Source organism: Anas platyrhynchos, chromosome 4 (assembly GCF_047663525.1).
Source record: "Anas platyrhynchos isolate ZD024472 breed Pekin duck chromosome 4, IASCAAS_PekinDuck_T2T, whole genome shotgun sequence".
NCBI classification, from domain to species: Eukaryota; Metazoa; Chordata; class Aves; order Anseriformes; family Anatidae; genus Anas; species Anas platyrhynchos.
This window is the reverse complement of record NC_092590.1, coordinates 23,837,453-23,865,128: the sequence shown is the minus strand read 5'-3', so window position 1 is coordinate 23,865,128 and position 27,676 is coordinate 23,837,453. Positions and strand designations below refer to the sequence as shown.

The 27,676-nt window shown below is 45.7% G+C and overlaps 1 protein-coding gene across 5 annotated transcripts in view; it reads left to right on the top strand.

Annotated features, from left to right (window-relative positions):
• The window catches only part of STOX2 (storkhead box 2), a 132,097-nt gene that overhangs the window by 41,080 nt on the left and 63,341 nt on the right, over window positions 1-27,676 (top strand). Inside the window, exon 1 of one of the 5 annotated variants that reach the window (XM_072037248.1) lies at window positions 1,068-1,324. The exons of 2 other annotated variants lie outside the window; for them this stretch is intronic. Coding sequence is in view for 1 of the 3 variants with exons in the window: in XM_005030500.6 (XP_005030557.3) it covers window positions 24,303-24,468 (166 nt within the window). In the remaining 2 variants the exon portion in view is untranslated. 2 more of the 5 variants (XM_005030500.6, XM_021279209.4) reach the window with 2 other exon arrangements.

The window sequence follows — 27,676 nt, the reverse complement described above, 5'->3', positions numbered from 1 at the left end:
AAAGTCTGTTGAAAAAGGTGATTAATTACCACTTCTAGGAGTGGAAACATGAACAAAAGGAGAGTCAAAATAGGATGTGGTGCTGTAAAGGCTCTTTTTTACTAAAAGATAATATATTTTCATGTGGGCTGGAGGTAAGACCATGTTTTACATGCTTCAGTGACATTGAAATCTTGTGAATGCATCCTGCAAAGTCTTTGGTCAAAAATGCTGTAAATAAGAGCTGATTATTCTCACAAGAATTTGATTGTTTTAAACCAGAAATGTTTTGAGAGCAATGTGGAGGTTGTTATCCCCAGTGGCAACCCCCAGGATCTCCTCTCCTGTATGAGGGTTTTGTTGCATCCTGGCTGGAAAATTAAGGTCTTTGCTATTTTGGCTCCAGCTCGATCTCATTGAGGTTTGAGTCTGTGGGCTTGGACCTGAATCCTCTTGGGTTTTCGAATGACGTCTGCTCTGAGACTGTGGTTGTGAAAGATCTTTAGTCATTTGGCTTCCAAAAGCTACTTCACCCACAACAATCCATCCATGATGAAAACGCATTCAGCTTTGTAATTACGAGCGTTACAATCATCAGAGGTATATTCTAACAGAAAATTGGGTAGCAATGCTGTAGGTCAGAGGTTGTGGTTTTTTTTTGTTGTTGTTGTTTGCTTGCTGTTTCTCACTAAAGTAATATCTGGAAATTTTATTAAATGTCTGCCTTGCTTTGGGCTTTTGGAGACCTTCTGAGGCCATCAGTGCAGCTGTGGCAATCTCAGCATTTTGGCAACTTCTCGGCTACCTTGGCAATAAAAAGCCGTGAGGCTGGTGTGGAGGACAGCTTGCAGGAGCAGGTCGTGCCCAAAAATGATAGCAGCTCTCAAATGCATGTGCTTGTTCCCTGCTGACTGCCCGTCATTCCCAGCAAGGGAGCTGCGGGGAAGCCTGCTGGTGGTGTAGGGGCTAGGGTTAGGGTTAGGGTTAGGGTTAGGGTTAGGGTTAGGGTTAGGGTTAGGGTTAGGGTTAGGGTTAGGGTTAGGGTTAGGGTTAGCCCCACGTGGAGCGAGGAGAGCATCCACTTGACAGCTCAGGGCAGTTTGGCAGTGAACATCTACTCCTTCCGCGCCGCTTCCCAGGCAGCTGACAGTTACTTGCAATTCCTGGCTGCTTGCTCCCCAGCCTAGCTGCTAACCACTTGTCTGCCCGGGTACGCTCCTCCTCCCCGCCCAGCCACCAGCTCTCCCTGCCTGCTCACTTGCTCGTCCGCCGTCGGGAGCGACTTTGCTGCCCGGGTTGGGCCCCCGTGGATCCAGCCTGCCCAGCTCCCCCACCCTGGCGAAAGGTTAGTGGGAGCCCGTTTGTATGCCTCTCTTCCTTCTGGTTGTGATTTTTCCATGCGGTCCTGTTTATCTGCTCTGATAGAGGTCCAGCAGGCGGCTAATCATAAAACTCAAGTAATGTAAGTTTGCCTGATGTGTGTGGGCTTGCGGAGAAAAATGGGAGGGAGGGAAAGCGTTCTTGGGTCAGAAGAAGCTGTGTGGGCAGTTTCATAGAGGGACAGAGCACAGTATGGTGTTTTACTTCTCACATTTAAGGGAAAAAGTGTTAAACTGCTTATAGTTGCAAAAAGCATGTTTAAGTGCATCAGAACTTGGAAAGATGATCAGGAGGGGTGTGTGGCCAGTGGGTACCCGCGTGAGAAGCAAAAGGGGATGTTTCTCAAAGGAGCCCGATGGCTTTGCAGGCACGTAACCAAGTTTTCCTTTCTCTGCACTGGGGGCAGCCGCCACTGAGGCTGGATGTGGCGGCGTGTTACTCGCAGCGTCTGAATGAGGAGGTTGGGAAATGACATCAGGACGTCGCGGCAGAAGGGCGTTGTTTTTTCAGATGGGCTCCGGGGGTGTTTCATGTCCAAAGGAATTAATGCTGTCAGGTGTAAATGTGAGAACTGACCCTCGGCCGTCCTGAACTGCCTGACTTCTCCCAGCAGAAGCACGCCTCAGGAACGAGTGCTTTGGAGCCTCGTCCCGCTGCCGCTCTCAGGTTAATTGTGCCAGGTCGACTTTCCTGACGGAAACTGAGTCATTTTCTCGCGTTCTCAAATTCTGACCCCCTTGCGTCAGCGGGGCATCTGGTAGCACCTATATTTAGGCCACCAAATGCACAGTGTTATGAAAGACTGCTTTTCCCCCGTTTTAGGAGGAGCAGGGAGTGGGGGAGAGGAGCTCTAAAACTGGTTTTGTTTGTGGCAGGCTTGTAAATTCCCCTGAGGAGGTGCCTTTGGCTCAGGGGAGCATCTTTTCTTCAATTCATGAAGTTCAGCTTTTACCAGGGGGAGGCGAGAAACTGAAAATTTTCTTACTGTGGTCTCTATCCCCTGAGAAAACTTGAGGTGTGCCAGCAAAATATGTATTATGTCTCACCACACAGCCTTCAAAGCAGCATCCAGAACAGCTCTGGGATTGCCTAGGAAATTGCAAGGCTGAGGATAGCTTCCCATCGCCCAGCTCCTACCCTCAGCACCTTGCCGGAGGGCACCAGCTGATAAACGAGCCTCTCATCTTCCAGCTGGGAGTTGGACGGAGCACCCCCGGGCCCTGCGCTTGGTGCTGGCGCTGCATGGCTTTCTCCTTCCTGCTTCCTCCCCAAGCAGCCACCATCCTTCCCTATCATCCGATGTAGCTCAAGTGGAGAACACGCGTGCGAAAGCTCAGGAGCGAGTCCAGCAGGCAGCGTCCAATGCAACCTGCCTCACGTGGAGCTTTTTGGGCTAGTTTAAATTCATGACGAGCATAAGGCAGTAGCTGGTGGTGCCAGTAAGTATTCTCCATACGTATTACTGGGTATATCACACAGAAAATTAATGTTTTGGCTGCAGATAAAGCAGAAGGAAGAAAAACTGTTAAAGTTTTATACAAGCTTGTATTCTTGGCACTAAGTACTCCTGGTGGCAGGAGTGGTAGCGGCAACACGAGATTAGCCTTCAGTAATGAGGCCCACCAGGGCAGTACTTTCTGGCAGAATGGCTTTCCCAATGTGAGAAAGCAGATAATCCAGGGGTGTACACGTGCAATGTGTGTGTTGTGTGTGCGCATGCGTAATGAGCAGCCTTTCTATTTTCCTTAAGGTACCTCAGGAATTTATGTGCTAAAACCTAAAGTTAAAAGCTCACAAGGCAAGTGCTCACGGCTTAAGAAACGGCAAGTCTGTGATTTCTGGTACAAACTTAACTTTTGATACTCTTTTGCCTCTGGATTATGATGGAGTGAGGTTCCATTGGGGTAGGTATGTGGGCCTCACTGTTTCCATAGCAGAGCATGGATGATGGATTTTCCATTCCTGTGATGACAGAAACTCCTTGAGGGGAGGATGTATCGCTGTTGCCATTTTACAGCTGAGAGCAGGAGAGAATATGTGATCATCTACTGTGGCTTTCCACAGGACTTCTGCTTCATACTAGCTGCACAGTAGGTAGATGAGGAAAATACAGCAATGGGCACTTGAATTTAGGCTGCTGTACTAGAAAAAGTGTCCCATGTCAGTGGACTTGTCTGACCTGTGACATTATTGCTTTGCCTCAGGCGTTCATACATCTCGCTAACTAGGTACCTCTGGAAGAAGATGCAGGGAAATTAAAATGCTCGGCCTGAAATTATGCAAGGATCCTTGGTGTACACTTTTGAGGGGAGACTCATTTTGTGACTGCAGCTATTGTGTGCAAAAGAAAGAACAAAGAGGTATTCGCTGTGCCCTGCTGAAGAGCAGGCCTCAGCCATGTGGGCTTCCAGCAGGATAGGAAGGAAGCGATTTGTCTCTGTGATCCTGTGCTGTTTTCTTTGAAAAAGAAGTATTTCTGCTCTAGATAGTAAAAATAATTAATATAGAGCCTAAGAATGGTAATGCATTTCGTACTTCATCATGAAACTGTATTTTTTTATTGACTACAGTGAACATGCAAACATTCGCATGTCCATGTGCCATTCGTTACATTGCCTCCAAGTCTGCAAGCAGAAGCCCACACAACATGGTACTTGAGGACTCATTTGTGGTGCCCTTGGGTCAAGGCAAGATGAAAGGCTCAGCTCCAGTTAGGTGAGGTGCTGCAACTGTGTGTTGCTCATGACAAGCGCAAGGCTATTTGACTTGCTTTACATCTCAGGTAAAAGCCCCAGGGCTAATAGCACAGAGATAATGCTTGGCTGTGGCCTGGTGGCTCAACTAAGAATTGGCTATTGAGGGAAAAAGCAGGAGTGTCAGTACGTGTGCTGCTGGGCTGGCCTCATCGTGCTGACCGATCCCACCTGAACCCCTACCTAGGTCAGCTCCTCTTGGGCAGGAGGAGGCTGAATTCGAGCAGGGTTGTGGAGCCTCCCACCTCCTCCTTCATGGCATCCACCATGCTTTTCTTGCTTCAGACCAACCATACTGGGGACCTCAGATTTCTAGCAAATACATACCACAAGCTTTTGACTTGCCTATCTGGCCCTGTGCCAGCTGAGCTTATGGGCAGAAATGGGAGAAACGAGAAGGGTTGCTCAAGGGGAGCAAGTTTTCTGCGGCATGGCTGTTCCTCCCATCCCTTTCCACTTGGGGGAAGAGAAGTGTCAAGGACAAGCCTAAAACCTGGCTAGTTATTTGGATTCATAGGCCAGAGCCTAGCAGTGCACAGCCATGATGTTAGCAGTCTGCCTTGTACTCAGTCTGTGTATGGCAGAAAAAAGGGTGTGTGTACGGATTCCCCCCCTGAATATAGCTTCTTCTCTTAAATATCTCCCTTCATTCTAGGCTAGTGCAGATATTATCAGTCTGGGACTTTTTAAACTTTTTTTTTTTTTTTTTTAGAAAGAACTTTCCTGCTGTAACATCTTCATGCCTGATTTTTTTTTATTATTTTTTGCTGCTGTTCACAAGAACAGAGATCTTGAACAACTTCCTTATGATTTCATCTCTGTGTATGGATGCAACATGTCTGCATCATGCAATATGCATGCATGCAAATAACATTGGTGTGATGTAATTTCCTTGAACTGATTCGAACTTTGGCCACCTCTGTTGAATGTGATTTTGAGTAGAATGCTAATAAAATGGTTAAAATGCTCGAGTCTTGCTTCTTGATAAATATTTCTAGTTCATGCAATAGATCAGAAATTCATAGTCTGCTGAAAGAGAATTTATGTTAATCTTCTTAAGGGCAGCAGATAAGATTTCGGAATCAGATTAAATATTTGTATTCCACATTAGGAGACCTCCCTGGCTCTGTCTGACAATCGATAAATCCTCTTCAGCCTCACGGTTCCTCAGTCTGCATTTACCTCTTTCATGTTGCGTGTGAGGGACCTTTTATAGGCTGTTAATGCACGTTTATTTGGAAGTTGGAAACTACATCAAACGTTTGACCTTCCCTTATGTTTGTTTCTCTTTGTTTTGTTTCTTCTAGCTCAGAGGACAGGGAGATGGGCGCTTCCCCTGGCTTCATCACTTCCCCGATATATTTCTTACTCTAGGTATTTAGGACAAGGGCAGTGTATAGACCATGCTGCGCGGTGCTGTTTAGCCCCGATGAGTGTCCTGTGATTAAATCTGATGATAACAGCACCGGGTGCTCCCCCTGCCCGGCCGCCCAGCGCCTCGGCTCCCTCTCAGCACGAATTTCCCACTGCTGGGTGGTGGGAGGAAAGGTGACAGCTTGCTCGCAGACACAACGCAGAAGGCTGGATGGGAAGAGGGAGCGTGCAAAACATCTGCTCCGAGCCAGTACTGAAGATGCTTGTATAATTTATTAGTATTTTTAGAAAACAAGAGTAATGAAGGAAATAAATAGTAGTCAAGCATGCAGCGTATCTTATTTGGTATCAGGTAATGTCCTTGTTCGGTGGTGTTTCGCCTGTTGCCTTGTGTATGCAGCAGGGGGCACTGTGTGGTGCTCAGGTTAGAGCACAGCGAAATTCTGCGTTTGTCTTCATTTCCCAGAGAGCTGCTTTGAAAATACTTCTTGTGCGCCTCGGTCACCGTCTAGTGCTTGTTCGGTGTGTGCTTTGCCAGATCCCTTCCTTTATGCCTACATAAAATCTAGGGAGATGGCCCATGCAAAGGCAGTCTGATGGTGGTTTGCATTTTGAAAAAAATTGAAAATTATGGTTTTTTTTGGTTAATCCTCAGTCATCCTCGTCACTATGACTCCTCCTAAGTATCCAAGCACAATAATGATGAAACTGGGGAAGACCCAGGCAGATCCCTGTGGTGAGGTGCCTGATCCTGCAACGATGGTGTAGGTGAATTCCTTGAAAAACAAGGTTGGAGTTTAAATAATTTGCCAGCCTAGGGCTGACTGAAAGATTGGGGACCTAAGTGTTTGATGATTTCTACGGGTAGGCTGTTTTTCACAATGCCATAACCACTTTTCAACAGAAAAATAATCTAAAATAACTTTTCTGGAAGCCGTCTGATATAAAAAGTGTGTGGGATGGTTCATTACAAGTTTCATCACCCTACACTAAAATATAGTTTATATCACTACCGTCTCTTTAGTACATTCAGCTCGCCTGGTTCAAAAATAAATTAAAATAAGGGAAGAGTTCATTGTATTTAAATGGAATACATCGGGGATGAAAACTTCCTTCTCTGTAAGACACGAGGAGGTGAACTGCTTCTTCTGTAAAGAAAGAGCAAACTGTGGTCAGGCTTTTGTCATGCACGCATGTTTGTGCATGCAGCCTGGAGTACATATCCCAGTGTTCAGTAATGCCTGTACTGAATTATTTCTATATTGAGAGTGGTGCTATCCTCAGAAAAATAAAACTGTTTCAGGTGCCCAGTAGCTGCTATCCTACCAAATCAGGCAAGGCCAATGACGTTGTACAAATCTGTGCTCATGTATGGAGGCAACTCAACAGGGGGATCCTGGTGGGAACGAGTCCCTTGCGCTGCAAGTGGTGGGAGACAGCAGGGTGCTGCGGGCAGGTACAGTTGCCTCCTTGTTCTTCCCTGGCTCCGCACTGTTGGTCACTTTAGGAAACCGAATATTAGGCTAGATGCCTATTTGGGTTGGCTGTGGCCTTTCCTATAATGTGATAGTCTTACAATACAAATTAAAAAAAATGAAGCTGTTGAAAGCATTTCTTGTGCAAATGAATCATAAATGTAAAGCTGTCTCAGGTGCCTGACAAACTGCATTCATTGCCTGGCTATCAGGACATAAATCATAGTTATAAACCCACGCCCGTGGAAGACTTCTGCCGAGTTTATTCAGATGGCTTTCGATCCTCACTTAAGAATTTGTTTTGCTAAATGTTTTCAAATGCCGCTTTCTCATTTATTTTTTTTTTTGTTGAATAACTTACTAAACTGGTATTAACTGCATAATTGTGCTATTAACATTTCCTCCCCCCACCTCCCATGTTCCATCAGTTCCACAAATAGATCTCTAATTTGCAAGATGCTGGAACACTAAGTTGAATTAGTTGCTTTATTTAATGTCTTCGCGTAGTCTTGAGAGCCGATGCATTTGAGCAGGTTACAAATGCCATCTGCTATTCAAGTGATGAAAAACGTAGACGACTGGATTAAGTTAATGTGTGTTTGCTGCAGGAGTCCCACGGCCGCAGCAGTAAGCCCAGGCTTGTCTTCTGGTAGTAAGCAGGCCACTGCGGGTGCGCTCACTGCGCTCGCCGCATCTCCGTCCAGCCGAGCATCGCTGGCATCAAAGGCATCTCTCCACACCTAGCCACAATCTCTGAGCAATGCCTCACCCTCCTCGCCCTGTGCTGAGGGGTTTTGTGGAGCGGGGGAGCCCGGCTGCTTGTGGCACAGCCACTCAGAGTGGCGAGGGATGTTCCCCTCCCCAGGAGGTGCTCACGCTCCCTGAGCGAGGTGTGGAAATGCCGGGGCTACTGCAGATGCCTGGCTCCTGGCAGGTGGTGCGTGCCGAATTTTCGCCAGCCTCTGAAGGAATGGGTTTTCCCTTGGTTGGGCTTTGCTGCAGCCTGCCCAGGCTTGGCCGCCTGGGAGAGTGTTCAGGAGCGTGCGCTCCTAGGTTTGATCTACTTTGCTTTAATCATCCCCAACAAGCCAGTCCTGTCCACATGCAAATGCTTTGCAAGTGTCAAACTGTGCCACCCTTTTGCGTTTGGTTCAATAGTTTCATATTTGGTGGCTGCTGTGTCTTGCAGGAGTCAGAAACAACCCCCTTGCTTGGAGTCGGCCTTCTGCTTATTTGCGGATACGCTTTCAGATAAGCATCAGCACTTCAAATCCTCTTGCCTCCCCTTTTTTTTCTAGCTCTGAGCAGAGACTGCTGGTTGTGGAAATGGTGGGATCGGCTAGAGGCGCGCGGATGCATGCCCACTGGGAACTGGGCTGAGGAGGAGCAGAACTAGTTTTTGGATGTAAGCTGATCACAGCAGGAGCCTGGGGCTGGTGGGGCTCACTCTTACAGGTGAAAGGTTTTGGTGTGTTAATGAGCCCTGTGAACAGTCTCCTCTCTTCTTCCTGCCCTAAATCACTGTGCCATTAAAAACATTTTTTTTTCTTCTGCCATTCTTCCCCAAGACAAACAAAACAACTCTTTTTTAATGAAGTTGAGAAAAGAAATAAAATCCTTTTCTATTATTTTTAGGGGACATTGCACAGATGATTTAGCATTAAAGATAGAGGAAAGTTTGGGATCATTTGTATCTGCATGTCTGATGTCCTTCTATCTGCTCATCAGTCTAGGGGAAGCTGATGTGCAGCCCATAGGTAACACATGCCTGAGGAACATCTCTTTGTTCTCTTGTTAGGATGCAGGGCTGGTGCTCAGGAGATGGCAGTGCTGTTTCTACCTCTGCTCCCTACGTGGTGCAGGGCGAGCTCCCTGTGATGCTCCTGAGAGTCAGCTGGGGTCTTCCTCTTTGGGGACACTCAGTTGCAGCCCGCTGGGAACTGATTTTCTCCCTTTTTTAAACTTAATTTTAATTTTAATTTATTTATTTATTCCCTGGGAAACCTCACGAGAGGCAAGTGGCTGCATGTGCAGTTGAGGACTTCTCTGGGCAAAACAAAATAAAATAATAAAAAAATTAGAAACATCAGCTTTTTCACGAGGAAAGGTGAAGCAAGAAAAATCACACTGGGCAGCTTTTAAAAATGGGGAGTCCTGGGCTGTGTGCCTCTAACCAGCTGCCATATCTTCCGGAGAGCTGGGAGGCCCTTTGGGTTATTGGTATTCCAAGCCACAGAAATGCTGCAAGTAACACACGCTGTAATTAACAGACCACACTCTTGTGTGGGGCTAATCAGCCCCACTGATCTGATAGCCCAAATACTTGGATAGTTTGGGAAAAAAAAAAAAAAAAAGATTGCTTACTGGTGGATGTGAAGAATAGGAAAAAGATGTGCAGAGTTTTCACGTGTTTCAAAGGGAGTGTTTTTTTTTTTCCATGTCTGCACTGAAGTTTTCATTGTATTTGCATTAATGTGTGAAATGTAGTGTTCTTTCTTCATAGTAGAGTGAATAAAGGCACCGCTGAAAAGGTTGTTTCCTCTGTAGACGTGATGTTCCTGTGCAGGTGTCAGCACTGTGCATATTTACGCCTCTTACTTCTTATTGGAATAAGAGTTGCTTCTAGTTAAACTTCAAGCACCCACTGATTTTTTTCTTGTTTTAAAGAAACAGTACAAGCAAATTCATTTAGAAAACTAAGAGCAATATTGTGGGAGACGGAAAGTACATTTGAACTTTGTTTTTTCTTCTCTGCATACAGAAATGGAAGATGTAAGATTGTATTAGTCTACTTTATACTGTCACTGACTGTTATACACCAAGGGGAAAAAAAAGTCCGACTCCCCAGCTGAGCAGATGGCGTTCATGAGTCTCGCTGTGTAACACTTCCCACACCGCTGGGTGGGCGGGGAGCTGGGGCAGACTTCTCTGCACTGGCACTGGGGCTCGGATGCTGCACGAGACGCAGCGAGGGCGTGTGAAGAGGATCTGACCCGTAACTGGCTGGCCCATGCGGCCATCCCGCGTGTTTCGGAGCGTACAGGTCTGCGAGGGCACTGATGAGCACCTCCAGCATCACATCCACCTCCTGGTCATTCAGAGGACCCACTGAACCCTCAAGGATGGCTTGATCTACTTCCAGTACTCTTGGCAGTACGTAAAGCACGCTGACTGCTCTTAAGCCTTTAGTCACTTCAGGTGCAGGACAGGAACATGGTGAAACTTGGGCTAGGGGGGAAATAACATAGAAGCTCCTTGTCCAGAAAACCCAAGACATTAGGGTTTTAGGTCTTAGGTCTGTGACCTTTACAACAGTAAGGCTGGTTGCTAGCTGCAGCTGAGGGCAGTGGCGTTATTGTAACTGCAGACAGACGATTCTCTCCGATGATTTTCAGTGGGTTAAATGGTCACACAATGACATTTTTTTCCCCTTGTTTTCAGCAGCTAATTTATCGGCAAAAATATCTGAGTTATTTTCTTAATACTGTATTTATACATAATTGGTTGTTATGTGCTGAGAAAGGCTGCTTTATTTTTATATACCCAGAAGGTAATGAGAACAATCAAAGAGAAGATAATGAGAACAATTCTGAAGAGGGGGTGAGATGATCTAAGAAGAATGTGTATTCTCCGGGATGGTTCATGTGACAGGGCTCGCTGACACACAAATCGTGCTTTTTGCTTCACACCCATATGACGGCAGCTTCAGCATGCCTCATACCGGGTGAGCACAGGGCTTGCATCAACAGTTTAGGCAAGGACAGCCTAAAAACGTTCCTTGCAAAGCTGTTGTGGCCGGGGAACAACGTCACGGCACATGCCTGCACACTGAATGACGGTGGCTTTAGCATGGCAAGAAATTGCTCAACTTCACATCCCAGTTGCTCATCTCCTGGCATGAAGATGCTGGGAGAAGAGGAAGAGGAAAAGTGTGGTAGTGTTAAAATAGCATTATTTCCGTTCGTCAGAAATACCAGAGGAGAAGATGGGCGAAGAGCTGAAGAAGCTGGTGGTCTCTTTCAAAGAAATGTTTCTTCCATGTAAATATTCTTTCCAAAGCACGCTCCCCGCGGATGGGAAGCCCAGGCGGGGTGGGCAGGGGCTGCTGCTGCTGCCTTCATCCGGGGGCTGTGGCTTTGTTCCTCCAAACGGGCTCCACTGTTAGAAATACTTGCTGCTTAACTCCCTGGCCCGGGGAAGGGTCAACTTTTATCATTGTAGGAAAACGAGAGGTGGTTTGAAGGTATGTGCTTAATCCCTTGGTGCTGCGTGTAGGTAGCACTATGTGTGGTGTAGCTGTGGCCACCTCAGGACCACATAGCAGAGCTGCTGCCAACACAAGGAACGCTTCATTTTGGCAAATATGTGAGTAAATAAACAAGTTCAGCCCACATAAGTCATCAGACCGAGAGTGATAACTCATTGGCCATCTGCTTCTCTCTGCGACATTGTTTTCATTGCCTGCTTTTCGAATACAAAAATATATCACAGAGCTTCTGCCCGCCGTCTTCAGACGGTCAGGTGTTGTGGTCATTCTGGGGAACGGGGTGTGATACGGTTTGCTTCTGGCCACGAAAGTCATGATATCCAAAAAAAGCTGACTTCTAAGAAAGCCAAGCAAACCGAGAACTCATGCATGAATTACGAACGTGACTTAATCAGTTTGTCACAATAACTATTTTGCTGCTGGAGTTGTTTGTTTTTAATCTAAAGATTTCTGCAGATACGGAGCCCAGGCTTGTGCAAGGATTGGTTCAAAGATGGGGAAGCAGAATTAAGTTTCTCAAGGAGGATTTAGTACCCAATAAGTGGCTTCCATCAGCTGGAAGATGTCCCTGCTCTTAGTACATGTAATACTTTGTGTTCGTGTTGCTGTCTCCATAACTGGCACTAAAACTTGCATCCTGTTTTGGTAAGGACTTTTGCAGTTCCTTCCATTAAAGGTGTTCAATGTCCCCCTTTTGAATTTGCGACGGCAAAGAAAGTCTCCGAATTTCTGCATTTGTTCTGGTTTTGGAACCCTGGAATTTCTCACAGCTGGTAAACACAGGTTTCTTCTCTTGAACACTTTGTTATGACTTAGGAGGTTTGACATACTTCCCTGACCATTCCAAGGGTGGTGGAATATAGCTATGGGAAGGCAGATCCGGTGAGGTTTGTGTTTCTAGCTGTGTCTTCTCTCGGTCTGTTCTCAAATCCCCAAGTTTCACACTAACTTTCAAGACTTAGCAGTCAGGGAGAATGTAGTTTTCTGAAGTGGCACAGATAAATAGGAATCTGTTCAGACACCCTGTGAATCAAGGTCTTATCACGTTTGAAGTGGCCTGCTCAACATCTCAACTTGCTGAAAGAGGATTCGGCATTATTGCAGCCATGCGCTCAGAGGTCAGTGTTGCTCTTTGGATTTCTTTGTCCTTTGAATAGGAAAAAGTAAGATTTGTTGTAAACTTACCTAGTTGGTTGCACTGAAACAAGAAGCAATACAAAAACTTAAATAGGTTGTTGATGCAATACAGTTATGAAGAAAAACATAGTTTTATAATGTTATTGGCATTTATATCATTAACATTGTCAAGAAATCAAAAGGGCTGCTCATCCGAAATATGTGATTTGTTTAGAAATATTGGAACCATCCAAATTATTTTGAGGCCAATGGGTGGGTTTAGTGGGACAGAGAGTTTTTAGCTTCACACCTTGCTGTAGCCTAGGTGCAGGTTACAACTGCTTGGAGTTTGTTCTTGCTTGCTTTGCCGGGGGAAGGAGCCCAGCAGGCCACACAGCAGGCAGAGGTCACGGGGCACTTTGCCTTGCATCCTGCCAGGAGGAGCGAGGATTTTTGTCTGCCAGGGCTATGTCCAGCTCTGTAGAGCCTGCTCTACAGTGTGCTTCAGTCAAAAAAATCAAAATAAAAAAATCAAACCTATCGTCCTCCTCCCTCCCACCTTGCCCAAACCATGTGATGTCCCTGAGCTTGCCATCACCTTGTACTCTTTTCTGTAGCTCAAATATTTCCGTGAACAGACGTGTAAAGGTGCCCAAATACACACATTCTCAAAATGGATGTAAAGCTCATTTTTCAATTAGTTCAAGTTGAGTTTAAGGTACCCAAATGGGGAAGGAGAGACACTGAGTGTTTGGGGTGGGGCAGGGGCCATCCTGCTTACCTCCAGGGCAATGCAGGTGGGCAGGAAAACTTGACCACCTACCAGCAGTCCTGCACCATAAAGCTTCACTCTTTGCTTCCAGCTCGGCAGCAGGGCACCGTGTTGTTGTGCCTGCTCCCCTCCTAGCTTAAAGCTGACAGCATTTCTTGGCAAACCTGGCAAGCTAAACTGATTTTTCTTCTCCTACCTTGAAAGTCCCATCCTCCTACGTAATTACGTGCACTTATTGAGAAAAATTGCTTGAGAAAAGGCTTGTTAGTGTATGGGGTAAGAGGGGATAAAACAAGTCTCTCAATCCTCATTCCTTTTGTATGCATTGGAAAGCTTTGGGCAGAAAGATAGCTGGATTTCCAATGCAGCAGGGAGCCATGCTGGTTCGTATTGAAATAATTGGGTAGATGGTGCAGAAGATTATGTGATAAAACCTGGATGTTACTTTTAAGTGGCTGGGTTTTTGGTAATTGCTGTAGGACCGTTTATTAGGTAAATAATTAGTCTTTCCAGATAAGGACTAGGATACCATTTACGTTTGAGAGATTTATGAGTGCTAAAAGGTAACACATGCATATATTGGCAGCTGTGTTCAGCATTAATTTGTGTGTTTCATTTTGCTCCCGAATTTTATTTCAAAAGCTTCAGACAATGCAGAATTGAGAATATGGTGGCTGAAAGCACAGCAATTGAGGAATGTGTTTGAAAAGCCTGCATATGATATCTGCTCCTTTTATAAGGAATATTTCCTTTATGACCTCCTCCTGCTTTGTATTTAACATTTCAAAGAACTTTTGGGACTGTCTGGAGGCTGCATCTTCACGAAGCAAGTAGCCAAGGATTTAAAGTATTGTCATTGCTGGCCTGAAGCTGAAAACTGCAGGCGGTTTTAATCCCGGGGTGGTGGGGGTTTAAACCCAACCCTTTGTGTTCAGATTAGGAGTGCAGGAGGATAGACTTAGGAGGTGTTAGTGGGAGTTTTTTCATTGGCAGTTCAGTAATAGCATCAGGATTTGGAAATACTTTTTTTTTTTTTTTTCCTATTCTTTGTTATTTCGGTAATTACTGGATGGTGGGTAGAAATCGGTAGGGTTTGTGTGTTGTTGTATTTCTGGTTTTAAGTACTACAACAGGCTGTAGGCAATAAAAGGAAGTACTTGCTTTTTTAACTTTTTACTCTTTGGATAACGGAGGGCCCCTAAATGCCTTCTCAAGGCTGTCTGTCATTGTTTCAGTCCCTGATGTCTGTATTTATTTTGTCTTGGTTCCATCAGCTGGGCTAACAACAAGATCCATCTTTGGAGAGGAGGGAAAAAAAGGATTTGGCATTAGCAACTTGATCTGACAAATCTCCTGAAATCTGCCAGTCGGGAAGGAAGGTGCCCTGAGCTACCTTACCCTGTCTGGGAGATGGAAAGGTTGCCCAACATCTCCCCCGTCACAAAACAGCTCACAAGCAAGTTGCTGAGCACTTGCTTAAGGAGTTTTAATTTCTGTCCTAAGACAGACTAAGAGCTGTTTAGCATGGTTATTTCTTGATTCCTGGGACAGCTGGGGTGAAAAGCACGTGAAGTTTTTATGGATGGAAACCTGGTGGCTCCCTACGTGAGCTTCTGAGATGAGCACCATAGCTAATAAGATTTACCACAGTTGGTTGGTGAAGGTATTGAGTTCAGCTCAATAGTGATCAGTTTTAATGAAGACTAAAGACTTCCCAGCTCTTCATTTTGTGCATAATTCTTCCAAACAGAATTCTAGTGCTAAGACATTTATCACTTTCATGTAAATTATCTCACTTAAGATGTTTGCTTCTTTGGAGAAAAAAAGAGATCTTTTTAGATTTCCAGAAATATTAAGTATAAGTGGTTCTCCTTGCATCACAAACATCCATTATAATATGAAAAGCATTTTGAAAGAAACCTTATCCTGTGCCAGTGCTGTTCACGTTTTAAAAGATGTAAGTACTCCTCTGTGGTGGGAGTGAGGAGTATGCTTTTCAGAGCTAGAGTGGAGGCTTGTTTTTGTTGTTGTTTTCTGATTAGATTTTAGTTTATTTTTTCTTAATTTCACTACTTTAATTTGGCTATAACAATGATATTCCTTTGTAATAAGGTATGTTTTTCTTCATAACATCTACGTGTTTCACTTTACTCTGTCTTGATTCTGGTAGGAAAGTCGTAGGTTGAAAAATTCACACCAGAGACTTCTCTTACATCCAGTGCTACACTGAAGTGCTGCATTATAAGCATTTCTCCATGCCGAGACTTGGGGTGCTGCTCCCTTCTGCTTAGCGCCACGGAAGAGTTAAAGATCTTGCACTGACCTCCAGACAATCTGGGAGGTAACAGCGCTCCTTTGGAAGCCAGTCCCTCTTCATACCTAAAACCAAATGAATTAATAATAAAACAACCAGCAGCCACCCGGTAATGTAGAAGGGTATGCAGAAAAAGCAGTAAAGCTCCCTGTGGCTGGTACTTTGCTTTAACAGATTGTGCTGATATGTAGGGCGTCACTTAGTAAAACAGAAATTATTCAGTTGGAATAGTCCCCAGCTGAAGAAGTTAAGTTTCTTGCATGGTGATGATAGAAACTCGAGCCCCGATGCTGTAAAATGCCTCCTCTCGTTCCTCTACTTGCATACAAAAATCTGTGCTCTCAGGAAAAATGCTTGGAACAACTTTCATGGAGAGGCACGTGCAAGCGATGCCAGCATAAACCTTCATCTGGACAGAGGAATAGGAAATTGGGTGCCCAGGAGGGTAACGCCGTGCTTCAAAAGCTAAGCAGAGAGGGGCAGCAAGCTGTGGCAGCCAGCGCCAGGCAGGGCAGCAGTCCCAGGAGCAGAGCCCTCCCTGTGACGGGTGCTGATGCAGCATCAGGAGAGAATGGAGATGCTCCAGCATCCTGCTGAAACCCAGCGACGATGCAGGTCGGCGTGGAGAACATCCAGGCTGAGTGTTTTGTGTTGCCTTTTGGTCAGGCATGTGTTGAGTCACCTAATTTCTGCCTGTGTTTATGACTCCTCTCTAGAGGTGTGTTTTTTTGTTTTTCCTCTGCCCAAAGACTGGTACATGCCAATGAGGCAGCCTTTGAGTCTAAAACTGTAATAAAATATCCAAAAAGTAATTAAATTGCTTTTTGGTGGCGTGATGAATCAGTGCTTTTTCACTCTTGGGATTTTATCTTGCTTGCATTCTCTTCGAGCTGATGGGTGGAAAACATACGTTTTCAGTGCTAAGCCACTCTTTTGAAAGCCTGTTTTATGTAGGCAGAGCTTCACGCACATATGGAAGTAAATTCATGACAAGAGGTTGTTTACAAAGGGTGGAGTAGCGTATATTCAGGCTTCCCAACTTCTCTAAGGTTTTAAAGATCTCTGCCCGCTATACATGCTATATATATACATCTATAAAATATGCTTGCTATATTGCACAGCTGTATAAGCAAGAATTTTTAGAGGGAGCTTAGTACTGGGTTGTTCAGCAAATGCTCTGTGGAGCTATAGCAGCTGCTGGGATTTAGTTCCCTTGGTATGCTGCTTGGGTTTTGAAGGCTGCCCATCAAATGTGCTCATTGTCCCTTTTGCAAACATGGCTGCAGCTTGTGGGTCAGTTTTGAGTGTGGCGAGTAATTCTTACAGGCAAGGATTTGGAAGTCGAAGCTAATATAGGGACAAATAATAGCCATGCAATGTGCAAAGCCATGCCCACTCATTATAGCCAAGCTTTTTTTTTCTTTTCTTAGTGGACTTTCCCTTTACGGGTGCCGACCTGGCATGCAGAAGCTGCTTGTGGTTTGTGTTGCTGTGGCACCGAGGAGCTCACCCAGACTCGCTCGTGATGGTGCGATCGTGTGAGGTGTTACACGAGCACGCAGCAGAAACACGGGCTTACGAAGCAGCGGGAAGAGACGTGTGAATTAGTCTTTAAAAACACGGTCTATAATGGCTTCTACTGCTGGTGGGGTCTACGCCGCATGCTCTCTATTTTTTAACCTCCTAAACCAGAAGGATAGGCTGTCTTTCCAACGCAGAGTACAGCTGGCCCCCATATATCAGTAGGTTACTTAAATACCAGGGTACTAACGATATGTGACACCAGTGGAAAACAAGAAAAGTTGAGGTCAACATTTTTGGCACATCTTTTGCCACCGTATCCTTTGTAAGAGCAGCCAATGAATGAATTCTGGAGCTCCATTTTTCCAAGGTTTTGAATTCTGTTATATGTGAGGGGTCCAATAAACGCTTGACTGCTGGGAAGCCTGTGCTGTGCATTCACAACCTTCTTCCCTCTTGGGTTGGTTTTGTGTGCCGAGGAGTTGGAGCCCCATCTCCCATCCACTTCAGCTACCCCGCTCTGAGTCAGATAGCAGGAGGGGAGAAGCGTGCCTCAAGGCGAAGACCGGATCCTACGGGCTGTGTGCCTCTCCCTGCTGCCTTTTGAGTTAGTCTCGGGTCCCCAGATTAAAAAACCTTCTGCATCAATTGTCCTCAACGCAGAGGAAGCACAAATGCAATCAGAAAGGCCTGGACCGAAAAAAATACAGGGCAATCTTTCTTCTCATAACAGAGGCAGGTTTTTCCTAAAAGTCATGCAAGTTAAAATAAATACCGCAGTGTATAAGCTAGCACACAGAGAAATGAATCAGTGAACTACAGCATGTGTGCAGCAGCAGCACTGCATTCCTGTCATCACACATTCCCAAAACATAACAGTGGGAGAAATATGATCCGAAACTGGTTTAAGAGGTGCTGTAATTAAGCCAGGATTACTACCACGGTATAACATAACCTGATAGCATTCTGGAGTTGGACTGAAGACTTGCTTGTGATAAGCTCTGAAATATTTTCCTCTTTTTTTAATACTTGGAAGCTTTTTCACTCGCACCTTGGACTTGGGGATTTTTTCTTTCTGTGTTTGGTGGAGTTTCTCCAATGTTCTCTGCAAGGAGAGAGCAAGCCCAGAGCCACCAAACCCACCAAGAGAGGCTGCCTCATTCTGTGACCTGGGCCACAAGCAAGGACTACAAGTGCTTGGCTTCCTTCGCATATTTGAGTACCAACGAGTACCAGTGAGAGGTGACAAACTGCAAGTGTTACTGACGGAAGCCTGAGAGCTCCTGTGAAAGAGGATATGCTGCGCCACCAGCTTTCTGGCCTCTTTTTGCCAGTAGATCTGGTTACAAAGGCCTGGAAGGGACAGCAAGGACCTCCCAAAGCCAAGGACAGTTGCAACCAGTTGCCAGACCTCTGTAACCAAAAAGGGGTCTCACAAAAGCATTTTATTTAGAGGCTGGGTTCTGGCCTGCTCCCACCTTACCGGGTGGTGGTGGCACGTTTGATAATACAGATACATAGGAGTACATGTGTGAGAACTGAGCAGTTTGTGCACTGGATAATTTCTCCTCTTCCTGCATTTATTAATATTAAAAATGCGGGTTATGCCTCTTCTCAGGGATGTTATTATGCAGAGCCGTACCTCTGATAAAACCATATATTGCCAAGACTTGGGATGTTATGTCTTCATTCGGTGTTTTTCTCCAGTTCTTAATTACGTTTTTTTCTACCTCTTCCCTCACTAAACTTTTTTTCCCCTTACTCCTTTTTACTTATCAAATGCTTGCACTACAGGTTTTTTTTTCCTCTTTATTTTTTATTTATTTCTTTCTTCTCTCCCTTTTTCACTTTCTTAGGTCATGCATTTCCTTCCCAGCATCTTGCGGCATCCTATCTCCACCTTCAGAAAGGACGGAGATAAAAAAAAAGTTTAGTTTATATAAAAAATATAGTTTAAAAAATATATATAGTTTATATGAAGTTTATAAAGTTTTAGATGTTTACAGAGGTTTTCCTTAGTGATGTGCTGGGCCATTTCCTCCTTTTGCAGCATGCTTTTTTTTTTTTTTTTTTCTTTTCAGTGCACTATCCAAGGAAGAGTGGTCTAAAAACAGAGGGAGGGCGAAGGACCACAGGTACCCAAAGACCACCTTTGTGTTGCCCTCTGTGTTACCCTCCCTCTTCCAGCAAGGTATAAAAGACAGGGAGCAGAGCTAGCTCCCCTTGCAGAGGATTTTTGCCAAATAGCACTAGTCTACTGTCTGGTTGTAGACATTTTGGAAATAGCTAGTTTTAGAAAAAACAGCATAGGATGTCAGGGCAGTTACGTAGTTGAGGATTTTGTTTCCAAGGGTCATAAAATGCCCATGTGCTCCGCGTTTTACCTAGCTGCTGTCATTAGGGCAAGGTCTCCCCTGCATCCCAGCCATCCTCAGTCTTTGCTTGTGGAGCTGGGACCTGTGGGAGGAACCTCCTCCTCCATCCAACCTGCAGAGAGCGAAGCAAGGAGGCTTTGTGCTGTGTGCTCGGCATCTCAGCAGAGCTGGTTCTTCTGATTGTGTTGGGTGCCTGTGAGACACCACCTCGTCCAGCAGCAATAAAGCAAAGACGTTTCAATTTCCTCCTGGCGGGGCAGCCCATTGACTATGTGCAACAGGCAAGGTAGTGACAGGGTAAGGGAGAAACCTGGCTTTGAATGCATAGTTTGAGAGAGAATTTCACCGGGGAGGTGTGCAGCTTGTCGTAGCAAAGAGGAGCACTGCTTTCCTCCTTGTGGGTCCTATTATTTCACCTATTTCACCATTTTTATTTTATTGTTTGGCTTGAAGGCCTGTCTGGTTGAGAACCTCATGCAGTTGGTCCCCAAGCCAGTCCAGCTGCTGCAGTGACACCAGCCCACCCTGCTGAAGTCTGCCCCCCTCCTCTGTGAAAACTCGTTTGCCATGGGGAGGAGGAGCAACGTTGCCCCAGCTGAAACTTGAAATACCAGATTACATGAGAGAAACTGGAAATACCATAATCTGGTATTGCTCTCTCAGGAAAACAATTACCATGTATGCACACGTGGACAAGCATGCATGAACACACACATGCAAATCTCTCTCTATATATCTATATATCACCATACAGTACCCTGCCATATAATTACTATTTTTCAACCGAGGACTTCAGGCTAGGACCCTTGATTATATGGCTGTGTATTTGTCATGGATTTCCTATGCTGTTTTGGGCCACTTGTCTGCTTTTCTTTTTGCCTATTTCCATAAAGATAATAGGAATAGACCAGCTTAGCAACTAGTAAGTGTTTATGAAGATCAAAAGCAATAGATATCCTTGGTAATATTTGTTTTTTCACTTTTAAAGAGATAACACAGAAGGCTTTCAGAAGCTAACATTTTTAATTGCTTCTCCAAAAGCCTTCAGGCTCCCAATGAATTTTGGCTGAAGCAGGGTTGTGATGAAAAGCTTGAACCTGTAAGAATCCTTTGCAGTGTCTTAAATGTACCTAGGCCTCTTTATTTTTTAAAAATATATATTGTTAAACTATTGTCTTTGAAATGGCTACTGTTCTATTGCCAATTCCTGATATGTAACTGTTAGGCTAAGAGGGAGGCAGGATTTTTGTTTTAGTTCAGATTTTTTTTCCCCCCCTCAAGGTTTCTATGGTCTATTCAGCCTAGTCCCAGCTCTCCTTATACTAATTCAAGAAAGAGATGGTACCTGCTGAACATTAAGTACCAAATGGTTAAAAACAAACAAACAAACAAACAAACAAACAAACAAACAAACCAGTTTTGAAACTGTATCCTTTTTCTCTTCATCATTGATAGTTAGTGTCACTATCCCATCAGTTCATTTCCTGCTTAGAAGCATATTTCTGCTTTCCCATATTCCTACAGGAATTAGGCTATTTCACCACTTATAGACTATTGGGCAAAACTTTACCAATATATCATAAGTACGCAAAAATATTTGTATATTAAAGCAGAATTTCCCCATTGTTTCAGGCAAATACAATTAAAATTCCCCTCCCCATCTGTTGGGACTGTCTAATTAAACAGCAAATTTTTATTTATTTCATACTGTGCTTAAAGTGGTATTGTACCATTCATTGCTCACCAAGCAGGAGAGCCATTTGTAGCTGGAAACTCTTCTTTCCCTACCTCGCTTCAACATATCTGTATGAATCCAGACATTTACTTTCTTTTATTTAAAGAAAAATAATAAAATGCCTAAGATTTTTTTTTTCTTTTCAAAAGCCCTCAAATTTTAGTTTTCAGTTCATATGAAGGAAACGTTTATTTCAGTTTGGCCACCGAAGCAAAAAAAAATCAATTATACTCACAGTTCTAGCCCTTTTTCCAAAGAAGACAGCCAAAACTTAAATTTGGTCTTTAATTATATATTTGATTCATCCCCATAACAACACTTGACTTCAAACAATGCAAGAGCAGGAGGAAACTTGCTCTGAATTCCTCTCTTCAAAGGGAAGAACTCTTTCAGATACCATGTCAAGAACACTTTCAGCTGAAACCTAAAAAGATAACAGTGGGAAGATGGAATACAAGGAGCTTTAGCTGACCACGGTGGCAATGTCTCATTACTGAGGGAAAGCTTCTAAAATTGTTTTTAAGCAAGTCTGCCTACATTTGGGAAGGGAAAGTTGGCTTTGCTAGATAGATTGCTTATTTCTTCCTCCAATCCCCAACTTTAATATAAAATTATTAATTGCTCAAATTATCAAACAATGGAAACTCATCCTGTTATCTGCCCCTAAACCAGCCCAATTCCTACAATCGGTGAGAAGGGAATTTCCATATGCTTATGGAAATTTTAAATATTGTACTGCTCTTGTGACAATTCCTGCAAGTAGACAAATGAAATCAATTAAAAGTACTTTAACCTGTGCACTGTCACTAGTTTGTTACTGTTCAGCAAACTGCTATAAAAGCACTGGGATTTGGGTGCTTTGCCTGATGGTTACGGTTGGGCACACAGGTCTGTCAGTGGTAGAGCTGTCCCTGATCTGATTCTTGTTAGATTAGCCCTAAAACTAGACTCTAGTATTTTTAGTTAGGAATAATTATGCAGAAAGCCAGTGTCAGGATCACTGTGGTCTTGTTTGTCACCCCCACCCCACCCCACTTTGTTCTGTATTCCTACTTTTTGACCTCATTTTTCTTCCTCATTGCTTATTCCTATTTGTCTCATCTCAGGTTATACCTCTTTTTCGTGTTTCTTCTTTAAGGGAACAGATTGATATCTAGGGCTATGTCTAGAGTAGAAGAAACACTGAGTTTAGTTCAGACGTAGGTTGACGTTAGTTGGCCAACTGCAGGCTACTTTCAACCACTTATACAGTATGGCCACCATCTGTTCAATGTTCAGACAGTAGGAGAGTTTATGCTCTTGGGTAGAATTTAATTTGCTTTTACGTCTGCTGAAATGGGTAGGTTTTTTAGGTTTGACTTAGCTAGGTAGTGCTAACCAATCTACTCAAGCCTCAGTCTTAGATTGGAAAAGTTGAACGATTCTAGAAGTTCTCCTTATGGTTTTTCAGGTCTGAGGATGAAAACATGGTCTATTATAAGCCTTGCGTAGGTTGATGAGTAAAATTGCTGGATGAGTAAGTTGCATGATGGAAAATATCTTACATCTTCAATAGTGGTGCTCTAGGCCAGGTTTCTTTGCTTGTGTTACTTCTGCCTGTTGCTACCAGTACACAGAGCATCAATGGAAACGTGTAGCTCTTGATGGCTTTTCGCACCATCGGAAGGAAATGAGGATGAATGAGATGAGAAAGGCCTCCAAAGTATTTCATTTTCAAAGACCTTGCTGGGTTTCATTCACGTAATTTGTATATTGTGTGAAAGGGCTGGAAGCAAAGGAAACCGTGAATGACTCTCTGGTGTGTCATCTGGTGGTAGGGCAGGGCCAGCTGAGGAGGATGCTGTGGATAAACCCCGTGCTTTGTGGCCGTGAAGGGACAGCGTCTACACGTCTGTTGGCTTTGATGTCCTGCTCGTTGACTATTGTCCTTTCCGTGTTTTGACACTACTGAAGGTGTTCAATTACTGTCAAAATTACAGTCCTCTCATTTTCCATGCTTCCAGAAATGCGACACAACCCCACAGCAAGGATGGTTAATGAACTATATGTAAAAAAATGTGAATGCAAGTGATTTATTAGCTGCATTTAGAAGGAACTTAGGCTCCCCGTGTGGTTTTGGTTGGCAAACCCCTGCTTCGCTGCCGGCTGGGCCCACAACGCTTCAAGATGGTGCCTGGCGCTCAGGCACACGTACCCATGGGATGAGCCATGGGGCGAGCAAGAGGGATCCTCGTGGGCCACCAGGGCCCACCGGGCCACCTTTGGGCGAGCTGCGGGTCTGGGCCACCCAGCCCTGAGGGGGAGCGAAAATGTCAGGAGGCTGGGCGAGCCGGAGGGGGACTCCACGCATGGATGCCCTAGGGACACCCCCCTACCCCGCTGCCCTCCTGCCCGGGGGAAGCTGGGCGCAGGATGGCGGCCCGAGGGGGCTCGGGAGGGCGGAGGGAGGACGAGGAGGGCGGCGGGGAGGAGGAGGAGGCGGCCGGGGGCTTTGTGTGGCAGTGCCCGGGGGCCGGGGGCCGGCGCCATGTCGCGGGGCGCCGGAGGGCGGCGGGGGGGTGGCGGTGCTTGCGCCGGTCCCGCGGCCGGGCGAGGCTCCCTCCTCCTCCTGCTGCTGCTTCCCCTCCTCTTTCTCCTCCTCCTCCTCCTCCTCCTCCTGCTGCTGCTGCTGCTGCTGCTGCCGCCGTGCCGGGAGCTGCCGCCGCCTCTCCCCGCGCCGGGCGCGCTGCGATTCGGGTCATCACCGGCGGCCGTGGGCTTCGCCTCGCTTGTGTGGGGCTTTTGTGCGGCGGCTCACAGTTGGCTAAGCACCGCTAGGCTCAATCGGGCTATTGTTTGGGATCCCGGAGCGTTCACGCTGCAAATCCTCCCCCCCCCCCGCCTCCCAACCCCCCCTCTTTTTTTTTTTTTTTTCTCTTTTTCCTTTTTTTTTTTTTTTTGCCTGGGAAGCCACATAATGTGCCTTTCCTCCCCACGAATCTGGAAGCTGTAAGCCGGACCGCTTGCAAATGAAGTGTAATGCATTGTGGGACGCGTGTAAAATTGGATCATTCGAGGGGGAGAGCAAGGAAAAAAAGAGGAAGGGACCTGCCGCCCGCGCCCTAGAAGAGGTGGCGGCGACATGGGCGCAGGTTGCGCCCCGGCGGTGCCGGCGCTAGGCTGATGCCAGGCGTCGTGTGTCGGGGAGCCACGAGGCCTGGCCCGTGCGGCTGCGGGAGGCTTGGGCTGGGGCATCCTCAGGATGAAGAAGACGCGGAGCACGACCTTGCGGAGGGCCTGGCCTAGCTCCGACTTCTCCGACCGGGCCTCCGACCGCATGAGGTCCCGCAGCGAGAAGGACTACCGGCTGCACAAACACTTCCCACCGGCTTTTATTCAGCAGGCATCACGGGGCTACATGACATCAGGTCTGTAACACGATTTGTGCGTGTGTGTGTGTGTGTGCCAGGCGGCTGCGGGATGCGGGTGTGCGGCTGCGGGCTGTGGCAGTAGGTACGGAGGGGAGCCTGCGAGCGGGAGCGTAAGTTGTTATGAATAATGCTCAAAAAAAAAAAAAGAGAGAAAAGCATACATCCACCATTTTGTACCTCAGCAAGATTCACAGCAGGGCCCTCGCAATATGGTGTTTAAAATCTATTAGTCGGGTGAAATAAATGCATGGGGGAAGCGGCCGTGGCTCTCTGCTGTGCAAAGGCGGAGAAAAATGACTGGGTGCGCAGAGCATGGAGCCCTTTGCTCCTTTTGTGCATAAGAGCATGTGCTGGATATTTACTGCTGCCTCACACGGCCTCCTTTTAATGCAGTTAGCTCTAGTTTAACTCATTGCGCCGGGGTGTTTTTCTGCTGGGGAAGGAAAGACGGTCACCTGCGACTGCAAATGCTCTCTCGCCTTGCTGCAGGCTTTCCAGCTTTCTGTGTGCTTCTGCAGTGGCAAAGCATGCTTTGGTGAAAATGACTGTGAACGCGTTTGCATTCGTTATCTGAGGTGTAGAAGGGGAGCAGAGCCGTGTATGTGGGGGAGCGAACGCACACGTGCATGTATGTCCATCTGGTCGTTGCTTGCAAGGGAGGCTGTAGGGAAATAATGGACACTGCACCAACATGTTTGTGCATGGGGAGGAGAGAGCACAAACAAAACAAAAACCAGCACAGGGAAAGGCAGGCATCAGGGAGAGGCTTGGCCTCAGACGGAGTGCTGGTGCAATTTCAGCAAACCTCAGTAATGTTAATGGAAGCTGCTCCATCCTGAAATGCATCTTAATGGCCTTGGAATCCAGACATTTCATAAACACCAGAAAGAAGACTTGGGAAAATGCTGGTGGGGAGGGGGACGGGGGCAGAAAATCCTGGAAACCTCCTTTGTTGTTCTGCTGCCTGCTTATTGTGACGATCGGACATAACATTTCATTACTACGATGTCAAATTCCAATTTATCACGAAGGCACGTTTTCCCTCTAAGGCTCAATTTAGGTTGAGTAGGCAGATTCCTTTAAAGGAGAGAAAGAGGGAGCGGGAGAAAACGAAGGTATTTATTATGCATTACTGAAAACGTTTCCAGTCCTGTGTTCCCCCCCCTCCCCATTTCTGCTGCGAAGGTTGAGCCAAAGATTGTGGTTGTCAGTTAAATGCTCGCTGTGCTATCGCTGTCTCCAATAAACAGCTCTCTTTGGCCAGGATTGGTTTCTCGTGTTTTAAAAATGTCTTGTGACCGTTCTTTCATTAACCCCCGAGCACAGGGGGAAAAATAACGCGTTTTTATTGAAAAAATCTGCCTGTGTAAGAAAATTGCGCTGTTTTGGCAGTAGTCATTTTGATTCCTCCCCCCCTCTCTTTCCTGGGAAGCCACGTATGGAGAGGAAATGACAAGTATAATTTATGCCTGAACAGCTGAAGAAAATGAGAATGGTTGTGTGTGTGTGTGGGGGGGGGGGGGTTGTTTTGTTGGTGCTGCAGGTTCTTAAGGCAGCCACGAAGCCAGATCTGACCAAATTGTGAAGGTTTTGGTTGTTCTGCGTGGATGTGCTCATATTCGTCACGGAAGGATACAATGCTGTGTCAGTTCTGTTGAAGGCAGTACTTCAAGGCCTTTCTTCCAGTGTGGAAAGCCCTATTTAAAAGAGAAGGAGCTCACAGGAGCGTTTTGTGCCAAGTGGTGTGGGTTTTGCTTGTTTTTAATTCTTCAGGGAAAATCTTGGGCTCTGCAAAAGCTTTATCTTGGCAAGATTGATGCAACCCAAGTAGGTGCTCAAGCATGAGCGATCTTCAGAACGAGATGTGTCACCCTGCGTTTTTTGGCTGATACCTGTGTCTTTGGGGGCCCGTGGATATGAAATATGCTACGAATGTTTTACGGTAATCTCCGGACCCCCGGAGTGCTGTATTTATGAATATACAACGCCTTGGTTTAAATTGCAACAACTGAAGAAGGACAAATGTCATGTTCAGTGCGAGCAACCTGCTCAAGTTGTTGGAGGGATGCTACACTGGAAATTAAAATCAGAAGCGCTTTAAAGGGAGCCTGCTTGGCGTCTAGCTGGACATGCGGTTGTTCTCTCTTGATGGGTAGTTTCCACGTTCATTTATTTTTAAAGGATCGTTGTCCACTGCCTTTTCAAATATTAGTTTTGGGAGGAAGGGCTCCTGTATCTAAACACTTCTGGGTACTTGAAGAAAACTCTCTTCCTCGCAGGAAACCTGTAGGAAGTCTTCTGGCATCAGAGTTGTGGGGATGGGGAATACAAACACCGTCTTTGTCACCCAGAATGTCGTAGGGGAGAAAGTGTCCTGAAACACATGGGCTTTTCAGAGGGCTGCATTCTGTTTATCCAACCATTTAACCTCATCACCATTAGCATTGTTGTGGTTCTCTTTTAATTAGATGCCTCATTGTTTGGGGTGGGGGTGGAGGGTGGGAAAGAAACCGTGGGTTTTTGCCTCAATTACTCTGGTTAGGAAAATACGAAAGAGCAAACAGTCAAAGGGCCTTCAGTAAGATGCTAAAAAGCCTGGGACGTTAATATTATGGAGAATCATATACGTGTATATATACATTTCTTTCAGCAGCACAGAAATACTGAGCAATGGTGTTGCGGTGGAGCTTTTGGGGGGGACATGCGGTCTCTAAGCAGAACCCCGCTTGCAGGGAAGTGCAGACCTCCCGCTGGCGTGGTGCAGCAGACCCGGTATTAAGCAGCCTTTTCAATAAAGCCGAGTAAAGGACCGGTTTGGTATTTCTTTGACAAGAAGCAGCACTGGGTGGTTAGCAGTCACATTTTCAATACTTTGGGAACAAACTGCCCATAATTGCAGAAAATTACTGCGGATGCAGATGCAGTTCATGAGAAATTTAGAGATCGTTTGACAGATCAAGGGAGGTGGAAGTAAGGAGGGGAAAAAAAAAGGCAGGGAATTTAGAAAATCACACATTTTTACCGCTGAATAATCTCTTGATACGTGCTATTAAATGTGCTGTACTCGAGGGTTTCTTTAGGCCTCCTAGCAACCACGAGGTTCAAAGGCCATGCAAGGAGTTCATTGTTCATGCTGAATATTAATTTCCCAGTGGAGGGCTGACTTGGAAAAAAAACACTGAAAAAGAAAACTACAACAATGTAG